A 20865-nucleotide genomic window follows, 5' to 3' on the forward strand; every position below is an offset into this window, starting at 1 on the left:
CAAATGAGGAAAATGAGGCCTATGGAGTTGAAGGGGCCTGCTTCAAAGACACATACATAATTAAGCACAGAGCTAGGATTCAAACTCATATTTACCTACTAAAAGTTGAGCTTTTTCTCTCCTCTGTACTCTCCATACTTGTTGTCCTTCTTCATACCATCTGCCTTGCTGCCCTGAGGAAACATCCACCCTGAAACCCTGCTCTCCTGGTTAGTGACTCCCTGCCTAGAACACTATTTCAGGATGAGCCCCATGATTCCTCCATATTCCTTTTCCAACTCCCCTCTGGACTTCTTTACCTCATCCTTGATAGGCTTCCTTATTCATGCCCCCTTTCCTATACCCCTTTATGTGCTCTCTTCACCTTAAAATGCAAAGTCCTTGAGGTCAGGTTCTGTCTTGCTTGCATTTGTATTCCTGGTGTTTAGCAGTGGCCTGGCATATAATAGTATTTAATAAATGCCCTGCCTATCTATGCCATACTGTTTCTTGTATATCCGTGTTACTGTCTGAATGGTACCCCTTTTTACCTTGTAATAAGTTATACACGCATCTCAATTTTTTCAGGTAAACCTGTAAAATTTATATGCAAGTTTAACATTTTGTATTTCCCTTTTTATTCTTCACTTTCATGTCGTAAAATTACAGTTTGTTCTAGTAGAATGAACATTGAACATGGAGTCAGGAGATTGAGTTGGGCTCTGCCATTAACTAGGAATGTGACTGGACAAATCACTTCAGCTGTGAGCTCTAGTTTCCTCATCTGTGTAATGAGAGTATTTCAGCTCTGATATTCTCTGTTTCCATAATTTTACTTTTTTTTTTCTTTTTGGTGAGGCAATCAGGGTTAAATGACTTGTCCAGGGTCACACAGCTAGTAAGTTTCAAATGTCTGAAGCTGGATTTGAACTCAGGTCCTCCTCATTCCAAGGCCAGAGCTCTATTCACTGTGCCACCTAGCTGCCCCCATGATTTTACTTTTAAGAAATATTCAGGATTCATTGCTAATGGCAAACAAAGGGATATGTTATTGGGTTTGGTTACATTTTTTGGGCACTTTTTTGCCTATTATCATCTCTGCTTTCCATTCTTGTATTTTATTAGCACGTCTTTACAGTTATTTCATCTGCCTTTAGTTGTATTATGACATGCTTGACAAAAAAGAAATCATGTAGGTCCATGGTTTGTGTATCTTTTTCTTACCTCATCCTGTGTTAGAATGTGATAGTTTATCACATTTTATCATGTTAGTGCTACGTTGCTATAGTCACAGTCTGCCCTTTAAGAAACGCAGTAATATACAGGCAGTATTGTCATACAGTAATATTGCCTTAGTTTGCTCCTTTGTAAAATTTAGGAACTGAATTAGATAACTCTAAACCTTTCTACCTCTAAAATTATTGATTTCTGTGACTAAATTTGAAATTGCTGAATATGGGAAAGAAAAGGTAGAATGAAGACCTAGTCAACAGTTTCAAGTGACTAGGTTCTTAAAATTCAAGATTCGTGATGGCAGAGGGACCATTCATCTTCATATCCCCCACAAGGGCCTAGCTCAGAGCTTTACATTTAGAAAGTACCCTGTAAATATTTGCAGGAACCTCTGCTGGGGACAGAAGTGGGCTTGCATCACAAAAATAAGGATTAGAGTTGGCATTAAAAAGAATTGTTAGTAAACTAGGATAACTGAGGGGTGGCATTGCCTTTTATGAAGAATCTTCAGAATGGAAAAGATATCCCTCTTTTGTGGATATTTAAGGGATGTCCCCAACTGGAAGGAAAGAAATGAAGTAAAAATATTCTGAGATCCCTCCAGCTTTGCATTTCTAAGATTACCACATGCAAATATTTTGGAATGATCGGAAGATTGGGAATTAGTCTTATCGAATCCCTACCCAATCTTTTAAAACCCATCTCAATGCCATGTCTGGCATGACAGCTTTGCTGGTGTCCTCCCTACTCCCTAGTCAGTAACAGTCTCCCCCTTTGGTATTCTCATGGCATTGTTTTACCTAATAAGATGTATAGTCATATACACTATGTAAGAATAGTGTATATTGTAGTTATCTATGTGTCATTACCATAACCATCATTTATATAGTATTTATGTAGTCCTTAAAGGTTTGAAAAGCATTTTACTCATACTGTCTAATTGATCCCCATAACAACCCTGTGAAAAGGGTGCAATGGCTACTTTGCCGACTAGGCAGCCGAGGTCAGGAGAGCTAGTTGGGACAGTGGTTTGAGTGCTGGACTTGAAGTCAGGAATACTTGGTGTCACATTCTTCCTCAGTTTCCTCATCTGTGAAATGGGAATGGTTTACTGCACCTACCTCCCAGGGTTGTTGTGAGGATCAGTTGAGATGACACATGCAAAGCACTTTGCAGACCTTGAAGTACTACGGAAACGCACACTGTTATGATTGTTTTGTTATTACAAGACTTGCCTGTAGTCAGACAACTGATAAGCGACTGTGAACTGTCTCCAAGACCAGTGCTCTGCTGTGCCGTTTAGTCTCTCTCTCTCTTACCTCTCCCTCCTCCATTATATTGTAAGCTCCATGAGGGTAGGGACCATGTCTTTTCTTTTTGTTTTTCTTTCTTTCTTTTTTTTTTTTTTTGGTAAGGGCAATTGGGGTTAAATGACTTGTTTAGGGTCACGTAGCTAGTGAGTGTTATGTGTCTGAGGCCGGATTTGAACCCAGGTCCTCCTGACGCCGGGGCTGGTACTCTCTATCCACTGTGCCACCTACCTTCCCCAACCATGTCTTTTCTAAACTTTGTATCTCCTACAATGTCTAGTATAAAATTTTTCCACACATAGTAGGCACTTAATAAATATTTGTTCCATGCACCTTGCAAATGATCCTAGTATAAGTGTTGTCAAAGTCTTGAGAAGTATGGGAAGTATAAAAAATCATGAAACCTTAGGAGAGTTGTTGAAGTTGGCATTCTGCTTTCCCCTCAAAAATGGCGTTCAGTGGGACTTTTTGAGGCTCTGTTCACTTTCCTAAAGAGTTCCATCGGGTTTTTATTAAAACTAGTAATTCTTACAGCTAGAAGGTATTTAAATAAATTAATAATAATAGGTATGTCAATAACTTTGAAATTCATAATATCCATAGAAAAATCTAAATCTTTTTCATATGTTTCCTTTATAACATAGAAACAGCTCTGGCAAATATCCAGAGAAAAGAAGAAATTTGCCATAACACACTCGAAAAATTTTAAACCACTTCTTTTTATGGAAACAAGCTTAGACAAATTTATCATGTATCATTAAGATTATGGACCATTCTTCATCTTGGTGTCTGTTCGTAGGCGGCAGTTTAGAATATTGCATATATGTTTAGAAAAGACAGTTTTTCTTTCTTTTTTTTCTTTAACCTAGCTCAGTGACTGGACTTATGTCATAGTATAGCTGTTCACTTTTCTTTTGTTTGAGGGTTTCATTTGTCCTCCAGCTTTTGATTAAGATTTCCACAAAGGATTAAGAAACATCATACCATAGGAATTGGAAGCTGTGACAGATTGAATGCCTCATAGTTTTATGAAATATGAATTCATGAATGACACTGAAGATGAAAAGTTGTACTATTTATAGTTTCTAAGTTTCATCTCTCTCTTCCCTTGAAAATCAAAGCCAGACTTCATTCCTGTAAAGACTTTTGACAAAGTGAAATAAAACAAATGACAAGGTTTTAAAGCTATGGAAATTACTGTTATTATTTTAATTCCATTGGTATAAAAAATTCAACCTGGTGTTAGTAGCAGATAACTGGAGGTTTCAGTAGTGGAATTCAGAGTATTGCACATCAAGGTAATCAGTTTGGAGTTAGCCTGAATTAGTGGTAACTATATTATAAACTCCGTACCTTGATTGCCTACCACAAAATAATGGTCTTGGTCCCTGAAAAATTTTCTCTTCCCCTCTGCCAGTTTACCAGAAGTGGGAAAAGATGACGACAGCCAAAGTCCCTCACAGTTTATGGGGGAGCTTTTAGTGAAAACAGGATAGAGGCTTCTGCAGCCCCCCCATGTGGTAAAAATCTTTGCATAGTCTCTCTTTGGCTCCTGAAAAGGCACTGTGGCTGGTTTTGAATCTCTTTTGCAGCAGAGTAGGGTGGAGTTAGTTTCTAAAATATCATGAACATGCATGTGCCTTTGTGATCCAGCAGTTGCTGCCAATAATGCTTCCTCATAAAGTGGTTCAGGACTCTCTCTATAGTCCTTGAATGTACTCTGCTATTCCAACCCAACAACTTGCCCAAATTATTTTTAGATGCCTGTAGCAACTGGGCAATCTGTAATTTCCATGATTTTAAAAAATGAGTTGGCAGAAACTAACAAGATTTTTTTTAACAGGTCATGAAAAGCAGCCTTCCCAGCTGTTACTAGCAATAGAGAATAAGAATCTCACTTTAAGTTACTTTTGATGTTTGCAACAGCTGGGGTAGAATCATTGATTTAGAGCTGGAAGGGATCATATAGTCCAACCCCCTTGTTTTCCAGATGAGGAAACTGAGGCCCAGAGAGTTTACTTCTCCAAGATCTTGCAGATAAATTGTAGGGCCATTATTGTAACATAAGTTGTATGACTCCAAAGCTATGTTTTTTTCCTACTTTATCATGTTTCTTTCATACGCATAAACCATTTAAAAGATGTTTTAGGACCACCTCTCAATGTGATATCATTAGGCTAGCAAGTAAAGAGACAAAATGCCTTCATTAAGCAATTACTACGCGTCAAGCAGTGTGCTAAGCACCAGGGTTACAAACATAAGAAAGCAAGAACAGTCTTGGGAGAAGACTAAAGGGGAGTTTCAAGTGGATAGGGGATGAGACAGAAATATCTGGTACAACAACTTTGGGAGATAGGTGCTATTATTATCTCCATTTTACAGATGAGGAAACAGTCTGAAAGCAGTTAAGTGACTTACCTAGAGTCAGAGAACTAGTAAGTATCTGAGACCGGATTTGAACTAGGTTTTCTTGATTCTAAGCCCTGCACCTCTCCACTGAACCACCCAAAACAATGTAAATTTTAACCCAACTATTTTATTAGCTGTCCCTTCAACTCAACTTTTCATCTTCCCTTTCTGTGCCTTTGCACTGGTTGCCCCCATGCCTGGAAGATATTCCATCCTCACGTCCCAGACATCTTCAAGACATAGAAGTGAGTAGGGAGAACATTGGAACCATGGGGGGTAGGTAGCTTGTGCAGACAGTAGGGTGATGGAGGTTTACATACAAGGATTAACAAGCAAAGATCAGATCTACCAATGCATGGAGTTGGTAGAACGGTACATATAGCTTGGAAAGATTCTGGGCATGGATATTGTGAACTAGACCTAAAATTGAAAAGGAAGAGGAGAGAATAGGCTGTGTTGCCTGTGGGAAACTATACACTGTTTTTAATGACCCCAAGCATTTACTTTTTTAACTATGTATTTCGTGTGTACATGTTCATGTGGCCTTCCCCAGTAGAATATAAGTGCCTTGAAGGCAAGAACTCTTTTATTCTTGTTTTTGCATTCCCAGTATCTAGCATAATGCCAAGCACAAAGGAGACGATTAGTAAAAGCTTGTTGATTGATTTTTGCATAATTTATGCTAAGAAAGCTGAGATTGATGTGATTTGGTTCCTCCTGTAGTATGTTAATCATAATCACAGATTTTGATATGAAAGTAACCTTAGAGATTCTCTATTCCAACTTTCTCACTTTACATATGAGGTATTTGAGGCCTTGAATTAGTAGTAAAGATAGTCTTTAAACCAAGGTCTCTGATTCAATTCATTACTTACTAGAAAAGGATTTCTCATTTACAATACCAATAGCTAAGGTAATGTTTATATATAGTCTAAAAATTCTATGATTCTTAGCATCCTTTGCCACATCTTACCTTGCTATCACCGTAACTGGATCAGTGGAAGTTATATGTAGGCAGAGTAATTTATTTATGTTTTTTATTGGTTCATCACTCTCTATGGCCAAAAAATTCATCACCAAATAGCCAAGCTACTGGTGATAAGCCTTTCCATAATCAGTCAGTCAGCTAGTATTTATAAAGTGCCTACTGTGTCCCTGGCACTGTGCTAAGTATTAGGAATCTAAAGAAAGGCTTAGGGCTGATAAAATTCTCAAGCTACAGAGACATGATTATAATGTTTCAAAGATAAAGCAAGAATAGTAAATCTGGCAGTATTCCTTCACGTCTAATAGAGGACTGGAGCAGAGGAGAGTGGGTGGCCTAGTCACAATAATAAAATTGTGATGAATATTTACAAAGAGTTATAAGCAACTGGACAATTTATTTTTGAATAGTAGGTGAAAAGACTAATTTTTCTTTCTATCAATAACATACATTCTTATGAGAGGTTTAGGTCATATGAGCTAAGTTAGAATCTTGGAACAAATTCTTTTTATTATTTTCATTCTTCTTACCCAAAATATTTTTACCTGTAAAGAGAAGAAAGAGCATAGTAATATTATACACAGATGTAATTAGAATTGCATTTTTTCAATTATTTGTAGGCAAAAAAAGTCCAAACTTTATAATATTAGCTGTTGGAGCTTGCTTTACAGATGGAAAAACAAACTTTCAGTGTCTTATACTGTAGAACAAATTTCTACATACACACACATACATATACACACATATACTCAGACGTGATGTACATATAATATGTATATACACACATATAGTATGTATATATACTATTTTAAGACTCAGAGCACTTATTTTAAACATCCATTTCGATGAATATCGGTGTATACATTTTTCAATAAACTTTTCAATTTTAGCTAATTGTTGTTTTCTATTATTAAAAGATCCATAGAAGAGGTAGTTTGATTTTTTTTGGTGCTGTTGAAGAGAGCACTAACTCACAAGTAAATAAATAATTTCTTTTCCGTGACTTCATCTACATTGAGCCTTTAGCATTATGGCAAATATGGATAGAGCACCAGACTTGTAGTCAAAAAAAACCCCAAGTTCAAATCTGATCTCACGTACTAGCTATGTGTCCCTAAGCAAGTCACTTAACCTCTTCCTGTCTTCGTTTTCTCAACTGTAAAATGGGAATAATAATACCTCCTACCTCCCAGAATTATTGTTAGGATAAAATGAGATCTTTGTAAAGTGCTTTGCACACCCTAATACACAATATAAATTCTAGCTATTATTAGTGTTATGAGGAGGAGGAGGAAGATATTGTACTGCTAAAACTATTTTTCCAAAAGGGATAGGAGTTAGGTATAGATTCTAAATATTTTGCCTGAAATTTGAAAATCTAGTAAACTGTTCAGTTTTTCTGGATTAACTGGTCTTTTTATATAGAACTCAGAAACACTGGATATCCTTTTAAATCAGAGAAATTAAATTAGAGGAAGATTATACTAGCTGTTTTAATAACTGAAAAAACTGTCTGCCAACTGTTCATATTTGCCCCTTGTTTGTAAATAGAGCAGGCTATTTTTTCTTAATTTCTCTAATGGAAAAAATTATTTTTCTTCCTTTTTAAAGTGTGTATATAATTTCATCCTAGTAATGCTATCTATAGCCAAGAAAATTATTATAATTATTATAATGTACCCTTATTAAAAATTGATCTTGTCAAATGGTAATGGATTAAAGTGTTCTTTTCTTTAGCTTTTAAAATATTACACATATTTACTTTTCACGTTTTACTTGATAGGTTACCATTGCCAGAGCAGACATTCATAGGCTACTGGACAGTCAACCAGCCAAAAAATGGAATGCAAAAACTTTTGAGTCCAGCAGAAACTCATCTCATCGACATAAAGGTTAATTTTCTATTATTTCCTCATTAAAACTTTTAATTATATAATATAGCCTTCTTATTTTTTGTAGAAAAATCAAACAGTGTTAGAAATTACTTTAATCTTGTTTCATTCTTGACTACAGGATTGTGGTTTCCATGCATTTCAGCAAGCATGCTGGTCTAGGCATTTTTATTCCATATCCTCAAACATAAGCTATTTGCTAAGGACACTTGCTGGTTTTTAGAATAAATTTAACTCCTGGTTTGACCTTGGAATCATCCTATCCTTTTGAAGATTATGGAATGGGGATAAGCAAGAGCTAAGGTTAGGCCCCCAAAAACCCGTCAGGAATCCAGGAGCATTTGAATAATAAGGTCTTTTTGCCTGGACAATCACCTCCTTGATATTTGTCTTATTGGTAGACTACTCAGACTTCATAATTGAGGATTCTCGGATTGCCACAAATTAAGTAATTTAGGCTAGATTAGTTATTTGAAGAGTGTAAATACATAAGCCTTTTGTCTACTCTCATGGTTCCTGTATTTGGTCATAGCGTGCCATCCAGATCTAAATTACCTTAGGGAGAAAAGCAAACCATGATTTCAGGAATCAAATGTTAGATTATGAATTGCTTTGGTAGGATGAAAGGACCTTAAATTTTCTACAAGTTGTTGGTTGAAAATTATCATCAACTAAATTACTTAACTCTTTGTTATAGGGTCCAGTGCATTTAAGCTTCCAAGAATATCCTTTAGAGAGACATGAAGGAAGGACCCTAACTTTTACTGAAGAATGTGCTTCTTGGAAATTGCCGGTGGATGAAATTAACTTTGTCTGTGACATTGCTGTAGCACAAGGTATGTTACTCTGCTCTTGTAATTTTCCTTCTAACATTTGCTGTTTTGTCCCTTTTTTAAAATGAAATATGTATAAAAATCACCCTGTAGAGGTCAAGAACTATGTGATACATTCAATTATGGTCATATTTTACTTTCCAGTTAGATTTATTTTAAGACTAATTTTCCAAATCAGCCTAGCAACATGATTGCATGAGAGCCACATAAGCACTGTTGAATATGTGTGTGTATGTCTGTTTTTCATTACAATTGTAGCATGAAGTCCAACACACTCAGGCATTTGCCAAAAATAGAAATACAAAAAGGAGAAACATTGGATTCCTAGGCTGTGATTCCATTTTGGTGATAGCATGAAGCACGAAGGCAGAGCTGGAGGGACCTACAGGATCACAAGACCTGCCTGGTGTGGAAAAGAGGAGACAATGGCAGAGGGTGAGGGTGTGAATTCTTAGAATTTAGACTTCAGGTTGGACATGATATACCCATGAGCTGTTGAGAGACCAGGGTTCCCTTTTGCTAAATTTACTCAGGTGATCTGAATTACCTCATAGGCTATACTTCTAGCCCATGGGAAGTCATCTTGCAAAGTTGGTGGACACTAACCATAAAGTTAGAGAAAGATCTGAAGTTAGTCATAGAATTATCACAACTCATTGACATTATGACATGACAGATACACAAATAAAGATTCTTCTGTTTGAGAATGTTTTACTGAGTTTTCATTGTTTTTCTCACATATATAACTTTATGCTATGGTTTGATTTGGTTTTGTTTTGGTTTTTTTGTAAGATATAGGGCATTGTTTTAGTTTGTGGCTTATTTTGGAGGACATACCAACTAATCATCAGGTATTTATTAAGCATCAGCTTCGTGCTAGCCACTGCATGTAGGCAAATAGGTATAAATATCTGCAGCTATATTATATAGACACCATCTGACATGAAACTTTTTTTTTAAAGTAAACTCCTGTAATTAGAATTAAGACTACTGTACTGATGGTTCTGTGCTGCACTAACTTCTCATATAAACATGAGAAAATCTCTTTGTTTCCCCTGTCTCAGTTTCCTCATACACATCAAGTGAGGAAATTGAACTAGGTGTTCTCTAAGTTCTATGTGAGCCCTAAAATTGAATGAGTCTCTGAGTAGTGGTAGCAATAGTAGACTAAAGCAAGATGGATGACCACGGGACAAAAAGCAGTGAAGTTTGAAGGAAACCAGTAGTTATTTTTGTAATGATAGTGATACAGAGAGTATCCCATGCATGTCAATAAGAAGATTTAATCTTTGGAGACAGATGGAAAGATGTGGTTAACGTCTACATTTCCCTTTAAGGTACAGACATGAAGTGGGCTTCCAGAACTTTGAGCAGTTCTACCTCATAGCTATTACCTAATCACTGTATTACAGTCTAAGTTTTGTTTATAACTTCCCCCCCAAAAAATTGTTCTCATCTTGATATATTTTATTACATTTATCAGCATTCAGCATGTATGTTACAATGGTAAGTTGGAAAGAGTGCTATATTTAGAACCAGAGGACCTGGGTTTGAATCTCTACTTTGACACTTCCTGTCTCTTTAATTTAGGCAAGTTACTTAATCTTGCTGGCCCTGAGTTTTCTCAACTGCAAAATAAGCAGGTTAGCCAAAATGGTTTCTACGGTTCCTTCTGCCTCTGAATCTTTCATCCTATGAAACATGCCTTGAAACATCAACATCAGCTATATAGGCGAGCTAATGTCTAATGTGGCCTTCCTTTCTGAGGGCAGGTATCTGGTGGGTTAATATTAAAGTGGAGCATATTATTTTATAGTTGGAAACAGAACATTACCAAATGTGATTAAATACACAAAAAGAACAACCGGCAACTGTATTAACTCTTTCTCTTGGTACTTTTATTGCCAAAATGAACTAAATATTAATTTTTCCTTGTTTTCATCTGTTACCATTGCTTATTAACTGAAAATTTGATGCCCACAGCTCTTTCATTGCAGACATCCAGACTCGCCCTCTCTATAAGGCCTTTCTTAAATCATTTCTCTTAAGAATAGAAGTATTCAATAGGATCACGATGCACTAATTTGATATTGTTCTTTCCTAATTGTTAAGGCTGAAACACGTCTCTGGAATACTTTATTAACTAGAATATTACCTGATTATATTATTTTCCAGTTTTTATTTATGTATATCATGTTTAAGATATTTGTATTAAGGTGGCGTAGTGGATAGAGTACCGGCCCTGTATTCAGGAGGACCTGAGTTCAAATGTGACCACAGACACATAACACTTACTAGCTGTGTGACCCTGGGCAAGTCACTTAACCCCCATTGCCCAACAACAAAAAAAAAGGTATTTGTATTAAACACATATTTCATGGCAAACATAAAAAATAGTGAGATTTTATCTAATTTTTACAACTCTCCTATTCATTGCTCCCTTTCTCCCGCCATTCTGTTGAAATAAAGATTACCTTTATTGCTGAATTTTTGTATCATTGTCATTATTATTTCTGTTTCTGTAATCACTATCGAGTCTATAATGTCATATACTGTATTATTATGCACTGTAGTATGCACATAGAAATTGTACATTTATGGAGGCAGCATGATATTGTGGGCAAGATGCTTGACATGGTGTCAGAAAGACTAAAGTTTGGATCTTGCCTCAGACACTTAATGGCTTTTTGTTCCTGAATAAGTCACTGAGTCTTTGGGCCTTATTTTCCCTGTCTAAAAAACTGGGGCAATAATAGCATCTACTTCACAGGGTTTTCACAAGGATCAGAGAAATTATGTACGAAGTACTTTGGAAATCTTAAAATGTGACTTAAATATGAATTGTTGGTCATTATTATTAATATAAATGTTTGTATATAGTTTGTATTACACAAGAGTTCCAATACTCTTCATCATAAGAATTAGAGAATTCCTGACCTCAGGAAGCTTACATTTAGAAAGCACAGTCAGGTACATAGCTAAAAGACCACTGGGAGACTGGTAGAAGAATGATGATAATTTTGGAGAGGTATTAGGAAAGCCTTAAAGATTTGGAAAATGACATCCACAGAAAGAAAATAATGCATTAAGATTATTTGTTTGGGGCAAAATTGGTTGAAGAAAAACTAAGTAACTTCAGAAATATATGAAAAGTTACCAGACAGAGGATGCTTCATGGAGAGCAGAACAAGAGGAAATGAGTTTATGCTGTAACATACATCCTAAATATTTAGGACACAAATAAGGAAAAATTTCTTGACAGAGAGATTTGATAAATAAAAAAAAAGAAGGTTGTGGAATGTAGTGTTTTGGAAGTATAAATTTTTATTTCACTGGGAAGACGTGGTCCCATCTCCATTAGAAAGGAAGGGAATAGATTATCTCTTAAGACCGTATCTAGCTCAGTGACTCCCTCAACAAGTATGTATTGAGTCCTTAGTTGTGTTTCTAGCCTTCAGTTTCTATTGGGCCTCCTAGCAAATTTGAATGGAGAGAGGGGGATTGGGTGTAAGAGATGGTGTGGAGGTAGAATCTATAAGACTTGGCATCTTATGTGATTTAGAGGAGTTGGAGGGAGTGAGAGACATCAGGTTAGGGAAGGGGAGAAATTGGAACACAGTATGATTTTCAGAATGCAGACTTACCTGGTTGGAAGGATAGTGATACCCCCAAAGGAAGTTAGAAAGTATCTGTTATTGCTTTTCCCTCCACCCCCCAAGTAGAATATAAGCCCTTTGAGTGCAGAAACTATTTCTATTTTAGCTTTCTATCCCAGTGCCTAATACAGAGCCTTACATATAGTAGGTGTTTGAGAAATGCTTCTTTAATTGATTTATACTGAACTGAATTGAATTGTGAGAAACCCCATTGTGTGTCCTAAACTCAATGCCTTTTTTTTCATTTCAGAAAATGAGGAAAATATTCTCTATGTAGTTACATGCAATCCTGTTTCTGTATATTTTATGAATATGTCCGGGAACAGAGGTCATTTTGTGGACTTTTATGATGTATTTCCAAGGACATCCCGGGGAGTTTGGTATCCCTTTGTGACTGTAGCACCTCTGGGAAATCCTCTTAGAGGTCAAGTGATTCTTCATGAAGAAAAGGTAAAGAACACCAGGAAGGTTCCTATATCTCTATAAAAATTAATAAGAAAAGGAAAAGGCAAGAGAAATGATGTGATTTACACTCTGAAATTGAACAAATATTGCTTCCTATCATTTCCATTGGTTTTTATTGTTTCTAGCTTATACAGCACATATGATGGCATATAGAACATAGCCCCTGCCCTCCTCTGGAGCAAGAAAAAGTTCCAGGGTTTGTTAGATTCTTTGAGTTTGATGTTCTCGTACTTTTTAAGAATTCTGCCATATGAGCATTATTTCTACTCAGTGCTTTTTTTCATTTATTTTCTTCCGCTGCTAAGAAGGTTGAAGCTGGGTTATGGAGGACTTTTAAAACTAAACAGAGGAGCTTGTATTTTTAAAATAGAGGCAATAGGAAGCCACTGGAGTTGATTGGGTAAGGGAGTGACATAGTCAGACCTGTGTTTAAGGAAAGTCACTTTGGCAAGATGGCCTGAAGTAATGAGAGACTTGAGGCAGGGATACTAATCAGGAAGCTTTTTTATAATAAACTAGGCAAGAGGCGATGATGGTCTTAACTAAGGTGGTAGGTTTGTGAGGGGAGAAAAGTGGTTGCATGTGAGAGATATTGGAAGAAACAGCAAGATTTAACAGCTGATTGGGTACGTGAGGTGAAAGAGAATGGAGAGTCCCTGTAATGTAGATTTTATAAACCTGAGGAACTAGAAAGATGGTGGTGCCTTTGATAGAAATAGGGAATTTTGGGAAAGCAGTAACTTTGGAGGGAAAGGCCATTTTCTTTTTAGTTTGGAAATGTTGAATTTGAGGTGTCTCAGGGACATTTAGTTTGAAATGTCCAATAGGCTCAATGATGCAGGACTGAAGTGAGAGAGAGAGAGAAAGAGAGAGAGAGAGAGAAGAGAGAGAGAGAGAGAGAGAGAGAGAGAGAACAAGCTGTAAGTCATCTGCAGAAAGATTTGTAGGTAAATCCACTGGAGTTTATAAGATTACCTGGAGAGAATGTAGTGGAGAAAGAGAAGAGAACGGAACCTTGAGATATATTCACATTTAGGGATCATGATTTGGATGATGGACTAGCAAAGGAGCTAGAAAAGGAATGATCAGATAGTTACGAAGAGAACCAGGAGAGAGCAATATCACAAAAACATAGACAAGAGAGAGTATCTATAAGGAGAGGGTAATCACTGGTATTAGATACCAGGAGGAGGAATGAGAAAAACCATGAGAATTGGCAATCAAATCATTGCTAACTATGGAGAGAGCAGTTTCAATGGAGTGATGAGATCAGAAGCCGGACTGCAAAGGATTTAGGAGTAAACAAAAGAGGAGGAAGTGGACAGTGGAAATATGAACAAATTTTTACAAGGAGCTTGGCTCTGAAAGGGAGAAATATATATATGACAGTAGCTTAAGGTAAAGGTGGCTTCTAGTGAAGATTTTGTAAGAATGGGGGAGACTTGTAACCAGTGAGGAAGGAACTAGTAGATAGGAGAGGTTGGGGGGGGGGGGGAGAGAGAGAGAGAGAGAGAGAGAGAGAGAGAGAGAGAGAGAGAGAGAGAGAGAGAGAATTGATTAAGGATTCAGTCTATTAAAGAAGATAGGAAGGAATATGATCCAAGTATACATGAAGAAGTATTAGCTGCAGCAAGGTGAAGGGCCTTTGTCAGAAACTAGATAAGAAAGAAGGAAAGAGTAGGATTTGACATCAAAGAGGTTTACAGTGAAGAGAAAGGAAAAAGAGGGAGCTCAGGTTGAATAGCCTCTCTTCTCTCAGTTAATTGAGCAGCGAGGTTCTGTAGCTGAAAGAAAGGATGCAGGTGGAAGTGTGGAAGGCTTGAGAAGGGAAGAAGAGATTTGGAATAGCTTCTTTGGGAAGTATGATAAAAAATCAGTTAGGAAGGAATAAAAGGACTACTTTTGTCCAGTCATCTGTTTCCCCCCAGAGTGTAAAGATGTTATAAATATGTTATTTTATTATTAATATTAATTCGCCTTCTGAATTAATGTGATTTTACTGTACTTTGTGGATTTATCTTCTCTTCACATTTCTTCCTGTAATCAGAAGCAAGAGGTTGCTTCCATGATTTGTGAACTGCTGACTAGAGTTAGGGACTTACTTCATACCTTTTTGCCAGACATAGTATGCATTGATTTTGCAGTCATAGGAGGACCAGTGCTCTGAAGAACTTGCCATCAATAGTGCAGGTCATCAAAGTTTGAGTATTTTCTAAGCTAAGCTTTCAGACCCTTATTCATACTGTTCTTCTGTTTCTGTTCAAATGTATATATGTATATAAATCCTTTTTTAAATGTCCAGATTTAAGCTCATTGCAATTATTTTCTTTTTAAAGTACCCAATTATTTAACAATATTAAATATAAAGGGTTTTGTCAGTTACAATCACATTTATCGATGTCTTTTCTTTGGGAAGATATTCCAGGCATGTGTGGCTAGCACTACCTTTCTGCCCAGGCATTTTCATATTCCCTACTATGACACTTAACTTTTGGGATGAAGTTTCCTCACCAGTAAAGATGGGATTGAACTAGATCATCTTTAAAACCCTTTCCAGCTGCATTGTTCTATCTCCATGACAGACATTCTTAACCTTTTTTATTTTATGGATTCCTTTGACAGTCTGGTGAAACCTATGAGCCCCTTCTCTGAATTATGTGTTTAAATGCATAAAATAAAATATGTAGGAATACAAAGGAGAGCAGTTATACTGAGCTATCAAAAATATTTACAAAAGCAGGTTGAAGTGCCTCAGGTTAGGAAAACCTCCAGCAGTCTCAGGCAGTTAAATCAACCAATTTCTGTTCTGGTAACTCAGAACTACTGAAGATAATTAAAAGTGATGAACAATCTCACCTCTGTGCTATGTTCTATCATCCATTTACATTGAATTGCCTCATTTCCCTAAGTTTCTATTTTGTCTACCTGTTTTTGATGAAGGTATAAGTGGGGAAGAGCCTCCTTTGAAGTCCCTGTTTATGGTGGAGAGCTATACAATTTGAAAAATAAGTAATTATAGTTATTAAATATGAAAATAATGTTTATTATTTTTAGTTTCCTTATCTGTAAAATGAAAACTTGGACTCAATGACCTGTCAGATCTCTTCTGGCTTTAAAATCCTATGAATCCCACTATTCCTCATTAAAATGAGCCAAGAAACATATCAGAAAACACTGAGTGCCTCTATTACTTCATTGTTTCCTCTTTTAAAATAAAGTTTTGCTGTAAATGTGCTTCTTTTTCAATTTAAGAAAGTGTTGAAAAACTCCCTGCTAAAATAATAACTTAAACGAGGAAAAGGAAACTTTACCCTGACTAAAAATAAAGATTTTGTGCATTCCCCACTCCCACCCCCGAGTTTGCTTATTACATCTGTCCCAAGTTTGGAATTCCAGACTGCAGTTCTGTGAGGTCATCCAAAGGTAACTTTGCTCCCAGTCGAGTACAAACATAACAAAACGGCACACCAGCCTCTCCTCCCAGCCCCCTTGAAGGAGAGCCAAAGCCATGGTTAGATGTACTCACAGATGACGCAGATTTCTATTATTAAACACAGACAGAATATGCCATTAGTCATTGGGTACAGAAGGAAACCATTAGCATCCAAAGGGGTGGAGCACAATAGCCTTCTCATATTGCCGACTGCTCAAAAACGTAAAAACTAAGTCAACAAAGCAACGTGGCTGGTAACATGTATGCCTTATGTCACTTGGAAGGAAAAGTGCCATTTTCAGTTCAGTTAGCCTGACTTATTAGTGCTTGAGAAAGAAAAAACAAAAACACACCAACTTCATGCACATGCTAACTGCTTTCTTACCATAAATACGTTTGTGAATCTGAGTTAAATTTATATTAACATTTTGAATTTTTCTTTTACTTAGAAAAATTGAAAGTATTCAGATTGTTTGAGTGCACATATGTGGATATTTTAAAAATCTTACCATATTTAGCCAGAAAGACTTTTCCTTTTTTAAAAAAAAATATTATCTTAAAATAATCCAATCTAAAAAAGAATTTGCTAAACCAATGGAATGGTGATTCAGCTACAAAGTGTTTTATTTGGGGGAACTCTTGGGATGCTGCTATTACATGCAAAGCCTTCAGATGCCAAAGAGTGAAAGAATATTTTATAAGCTGTTATTTTAAAAAAGTATCTCTAACAGAAATTCTTGATGAGCAGTCAGACTGAATGACAAAGTGCTGATGTTAAAGATAATTGTGGAAAAAAAAGTAATAGCTGTACGAATATTTTTAGTGTTTTCCTTTTAATATCTCTAGGATTAATTAAAGCAAACTTTGTGAATTCTATCTTTAATCTTTAGTTCTTCAACAAAATTAGCTCACCAAGTAAAGCTAACCTTTCAGGTACTATATGCAGAGACTGAGTCACTGATATCTTCACATTAACCATTTACTTTGATTATAGACTGCTTAAGAGCAAGGACTGTATCTTATTTATATTGGTATCAATCAGTCAATCAATCAAAAAGCATTTATTGTGTATCTACTATGTGCCAGGATCTGGAGGTACAAAAACAAAAAATAAAACAAGCTTTGTTGTTATGAAGCTTATGTTCTATTGGAGAGACAGCCTGTATATAAATAATTATGTACAGAATAAATATAAAACATATACAAGGTAGTTAGGGAGAGAAGGGAGAGAAATTAGGATCCAGAAAGCCCAGAAGGTATTACTTGAGCTGTATATTGAAGGAAGAGAAGAATTTTATGAAGCAAAATGCTCGCCTTTCTCAGAGACTCTCAATAAATATCTGTTGAATGTACTAATGAATCTATGAATGAATGAATGAACAGATCCTTAATTTGATTTTCACTATGCTTTACATAAGTCAGTGGAATTATAGAATCTAAGAATTAAAAGAACCAAATCTTCCTGTTTTGTGACCTTTTTCCCCCTGAAGAAGTGCTTGTTTTTTATTTAATTGAAAGAATCTAAGTGCCAGCAGAACATGATCTACCTTTCAAAAACAAATCTATGAATAACAGTTCGAGCTGAAAATAATTTTATAATTTCATTTACCAGCTTATTGCTTTGAGTCCATAGCAGTTTTTACTATTTCTCAAAAAAAGAAAAAATGTCTTTCACTGATCCCTTCGATTTAGATGTTCTAGTATTTCTTTGTTTTCTGCTCTCGATTTCTAAAGCTCACATTTCTTGTCTGCTGGTTTATTTTGCTTAAGACTTGTAAAAGCAAAATAAATTTCCCTTGAAATAGACTACTACTTACAGAGATTATGGCATAACTATGCCCAGGAAGAGGGCTAATAATGTTGCAAAAATCTCGTGTAAATTTTAGAAATCATTACTGTGCTGTCTTTGAAAGTTTACCTCAGTAAGCTGTAGCTCCCAGTCAACTTCAGTATTAAGAGCTACTCACTGCTGCCTAGACTGTCTGTCGTGTTTGATGTTTTGTTGCTAACCTGTTTTAATATAATGTTAATGTTTTCTCTACTCAGCCTGAATTTTGAAAAGGACAAAATAAAATTTAATCTATAAAGGATTTAGAAATTTGTTGACAGTTTTCTCAAGAAATAATATCAATGCAAGTGGATATAGTTATATTTTACTTTGCAATAATCTTCATTCTGTATTGAAGCTGAACTGTGTTTAGATTACTGTATTTTGAAAGGGGATATGATTTGAGATGAGAGACTGTAGTGTTTAATGGATAGAAGTGAACTTGAAGTAAGGAAGACCTCAGTTCAAGACTAGCATTTGACTCTTATTGACAATGTGACCTTGAACCAGTCATTTACCTTTCATTGTCCCAGGCAGCATGGTAAAATGGAAAGAGCATTGGAATGGAAAGAACAAATGGAATCAGAGGGCTTGGATATGAATCCTGACTCTCTTCTGCTTACTGCCTTTAAGACCTCTTTGGGCAAGCCATTTACTATTAACCTCTCTTTATACAAAGAGGGGGGAATTAAATGACCTCTTAAATTGCTACTGTATCTAAATCTTTAACCCTGAATTAGTCTGCATTGGTAGAAGTATTTTTTCAATGGGAATACCTTGTTCCAATAAAATCACAGGCCCAAATAAATAAAAAGACAGAAGAAACTTAAAGAGAATTCCTTTTAACATAATCTAATAATAGAAATGTCAAGGCCATGCAAGAGTTAAGATTTTCTAGCAAGGAAAAATCGTTTTGTATTTGCAGAGGTATTTTTTTTTAGTTCATTATTTATGTCTTCCATTTGATTTATAACTGTAATGAGTTCCTTCACTTCCAGGTTGCTAAGACACTCTGTAGTCAAAGTGTTGCAGCTTTTTAAAGAATAAACTAACCTTAAATGTACCATTCTCTTCTCTGTTTACAGAGTAGTGCTGTCCTGTTGCTAGATACCAGTGACCGAACCCTCAGAAGGCTTGTCCTCCCTTCAGAAGATGAGGCTGCCCCTATAAAAACTTCCTGGTGGAGCAAGGAGGAATCTGTAAGGAGTTCCCAATTGTCCTAAAATATAAAATTCAAAACAAATATGAAAAAGGACATTTTCCCACTTAATATAAAATCCCCACTGTTTTGCTATACCTCACCACTCTTTGGATAACATGCAATGAAATTTAATTATCATATATGTGTAGAATATGATTGCACAAAAAGATATGAGTAACAAAATATAATGGCTTTTTTTTTTTGCTGTTGATCCTGCATATATAAGAACAAGCCAGAAATACTGAACCAGAACTGACAGAACATGATGAGCCATTGGAGGACGTTATTCATCTCTAATTCTTAATCATGCAGTGAACATAAGCCATATTTTAAAATTTATTTATATTTTATATTTATGTGATAAGATTGTGAACATGGCTTCTGGGTTTATAAAACTAGATAAAAACCTTAAGCATTTCCTCCCAGACAGAAAGGATTCCCTTTGACATTCAGGAAAAGATCATTTGTATAGAGCAAGCTTTTCACTGTGCCCTGAAGCAGAAGCATGCCTGATTGTAGAGAACTGGAACAAAAAAAGCATTCCAATCTATTTTTTAAAAAAAATTATGTACATACACACACACGCACACACACACACATGTATACATGTGTGTATACACACACGCGCACACACACACACACATATAAATTGAGTTGTAGTGTTCCTCATGTCATTTGTGATACGGCGTATGCTTCCATAGTTATTTAATTATTCAGACTTGTTTACTTCCATATTGAATTTTGGTCATTTTTCTTAATACATTTTAAGTGGGTGAGTGTACTGTCAACCCTGAAATATAATTTAGTTTCACCACAAAGACAATAGAGTTGACAAGCTTGAATATCTTAGCTATGAGCTACACGCGAACATTATTAGTGTTTTGTTAAAGGAGACTAGAAGAAGAGGCATGAGTGTTCCACAGTTGCAGAATTTTAAAATTGGACTTTCAGAGCTTAGAAATCAAGTCCACTAGGCATGGTGACACAAGCATGTAATCTTTGCTACTGGGAAGGCCAAGGATAGTGGATCACTTGAGCTCAGGAGTTCTCTGCTACATTGGACTAAGCCATCCAGATATCTTCACTTAGGCACTAATATGGTGAATCCTCAGGAATAGGAGGCCACCAGGCTGCAGTGGCAAACCATCCCAGCCAGGCTGGAAACAGAGTAGCCCAAAGTTCCCATGTCAGTCAGTTGTGGGATTGGGTCCATGAGTGGCTGCTGCATTTCTAACCTGGGTGAGGTAGGGAGCCATGGAAAGAAGGAAGCAGAGAAGGAATCATCATCAAATTCAGTGTCCTTATCTTACAAATGAGGAAATAAGAAAAATTGAAAAGCTCAGCCAAGGGCATCAAGCTAGTAAGCTGCAGAGCAAAGACTTGACTCCAGGCCAGGCTCTTTGAATTCTCTTCTTCCACTTCACCTGTATAACCAATGTTAGTGTAAATTTATTCCCAAGTCAAGGTGAACTATATAAAATATACTGACATATTTAATGTGAATAATGTGTAGTTTTCTTTATTTCTAGGGAGCCTACAAAATGTGTAAAGAATTTTCGCACAAAAACTGGCTTGTATTCTACAAAGAATATGGGTGAGAACTTATTTTTTTAAAGAATTTGAAGTGGGGCCCTATTCATT

General features: G+C 36.1%; 1 protein-coding gene across 2 annotated transcripts in view; it reads left to right on the forward strand.

The window, feature by feature from the left end:
* Positions 1 to 20865, forward strand: part of VWA8 (von Willebrand factor A domain containing 8) — a 391323-nt gene that overhangs the window by 234945 nt on the left and 135513 nt on the right. For both annotated transcript variants that reach the window (XM_020977001.2, XM_020977000.2), the window contains exons 27-31: positions 7700 to 7808; positions 8506 to 8644; positions 12548 to 12747; positions 19109 to 19222; positions 20754 to 20818. In XM_020977001.2, coding sequence (XP_020832660.1) covers positions 7700 to 7808; positions 8506 to 8644; positions 12548 to 12747; positions 19109 to 19222; positions 20754 to 20818 — 627 coding nt within the window. The remainder of the gene's footprint in view (positions 1 to 7699; positions 7809 to 8505; positions 8645 to 12547; positions 12748 to 19108; positions 19223 to 20753; positions 20819 to 20865) is intronic.

The sequence above is a fragment of the Phascolarctos cinereus genome, unplaced genomic scaffold (genome assembly GCF_003287225.1).
Source record: "Phascolarctos cinereus isolate Bilbo 61053 unplaced genomic scaffold, phaCin_HiC Scaffold_7;HRSCAF=346, whole genome shotgun sequence".
Lineage (NCBI taxonomy): Eukaryota > Metazoa > Chordata > Mammalia > Diprotodontia > Phascolarctidae > Phascolarctos > Phascolarctos cinereus.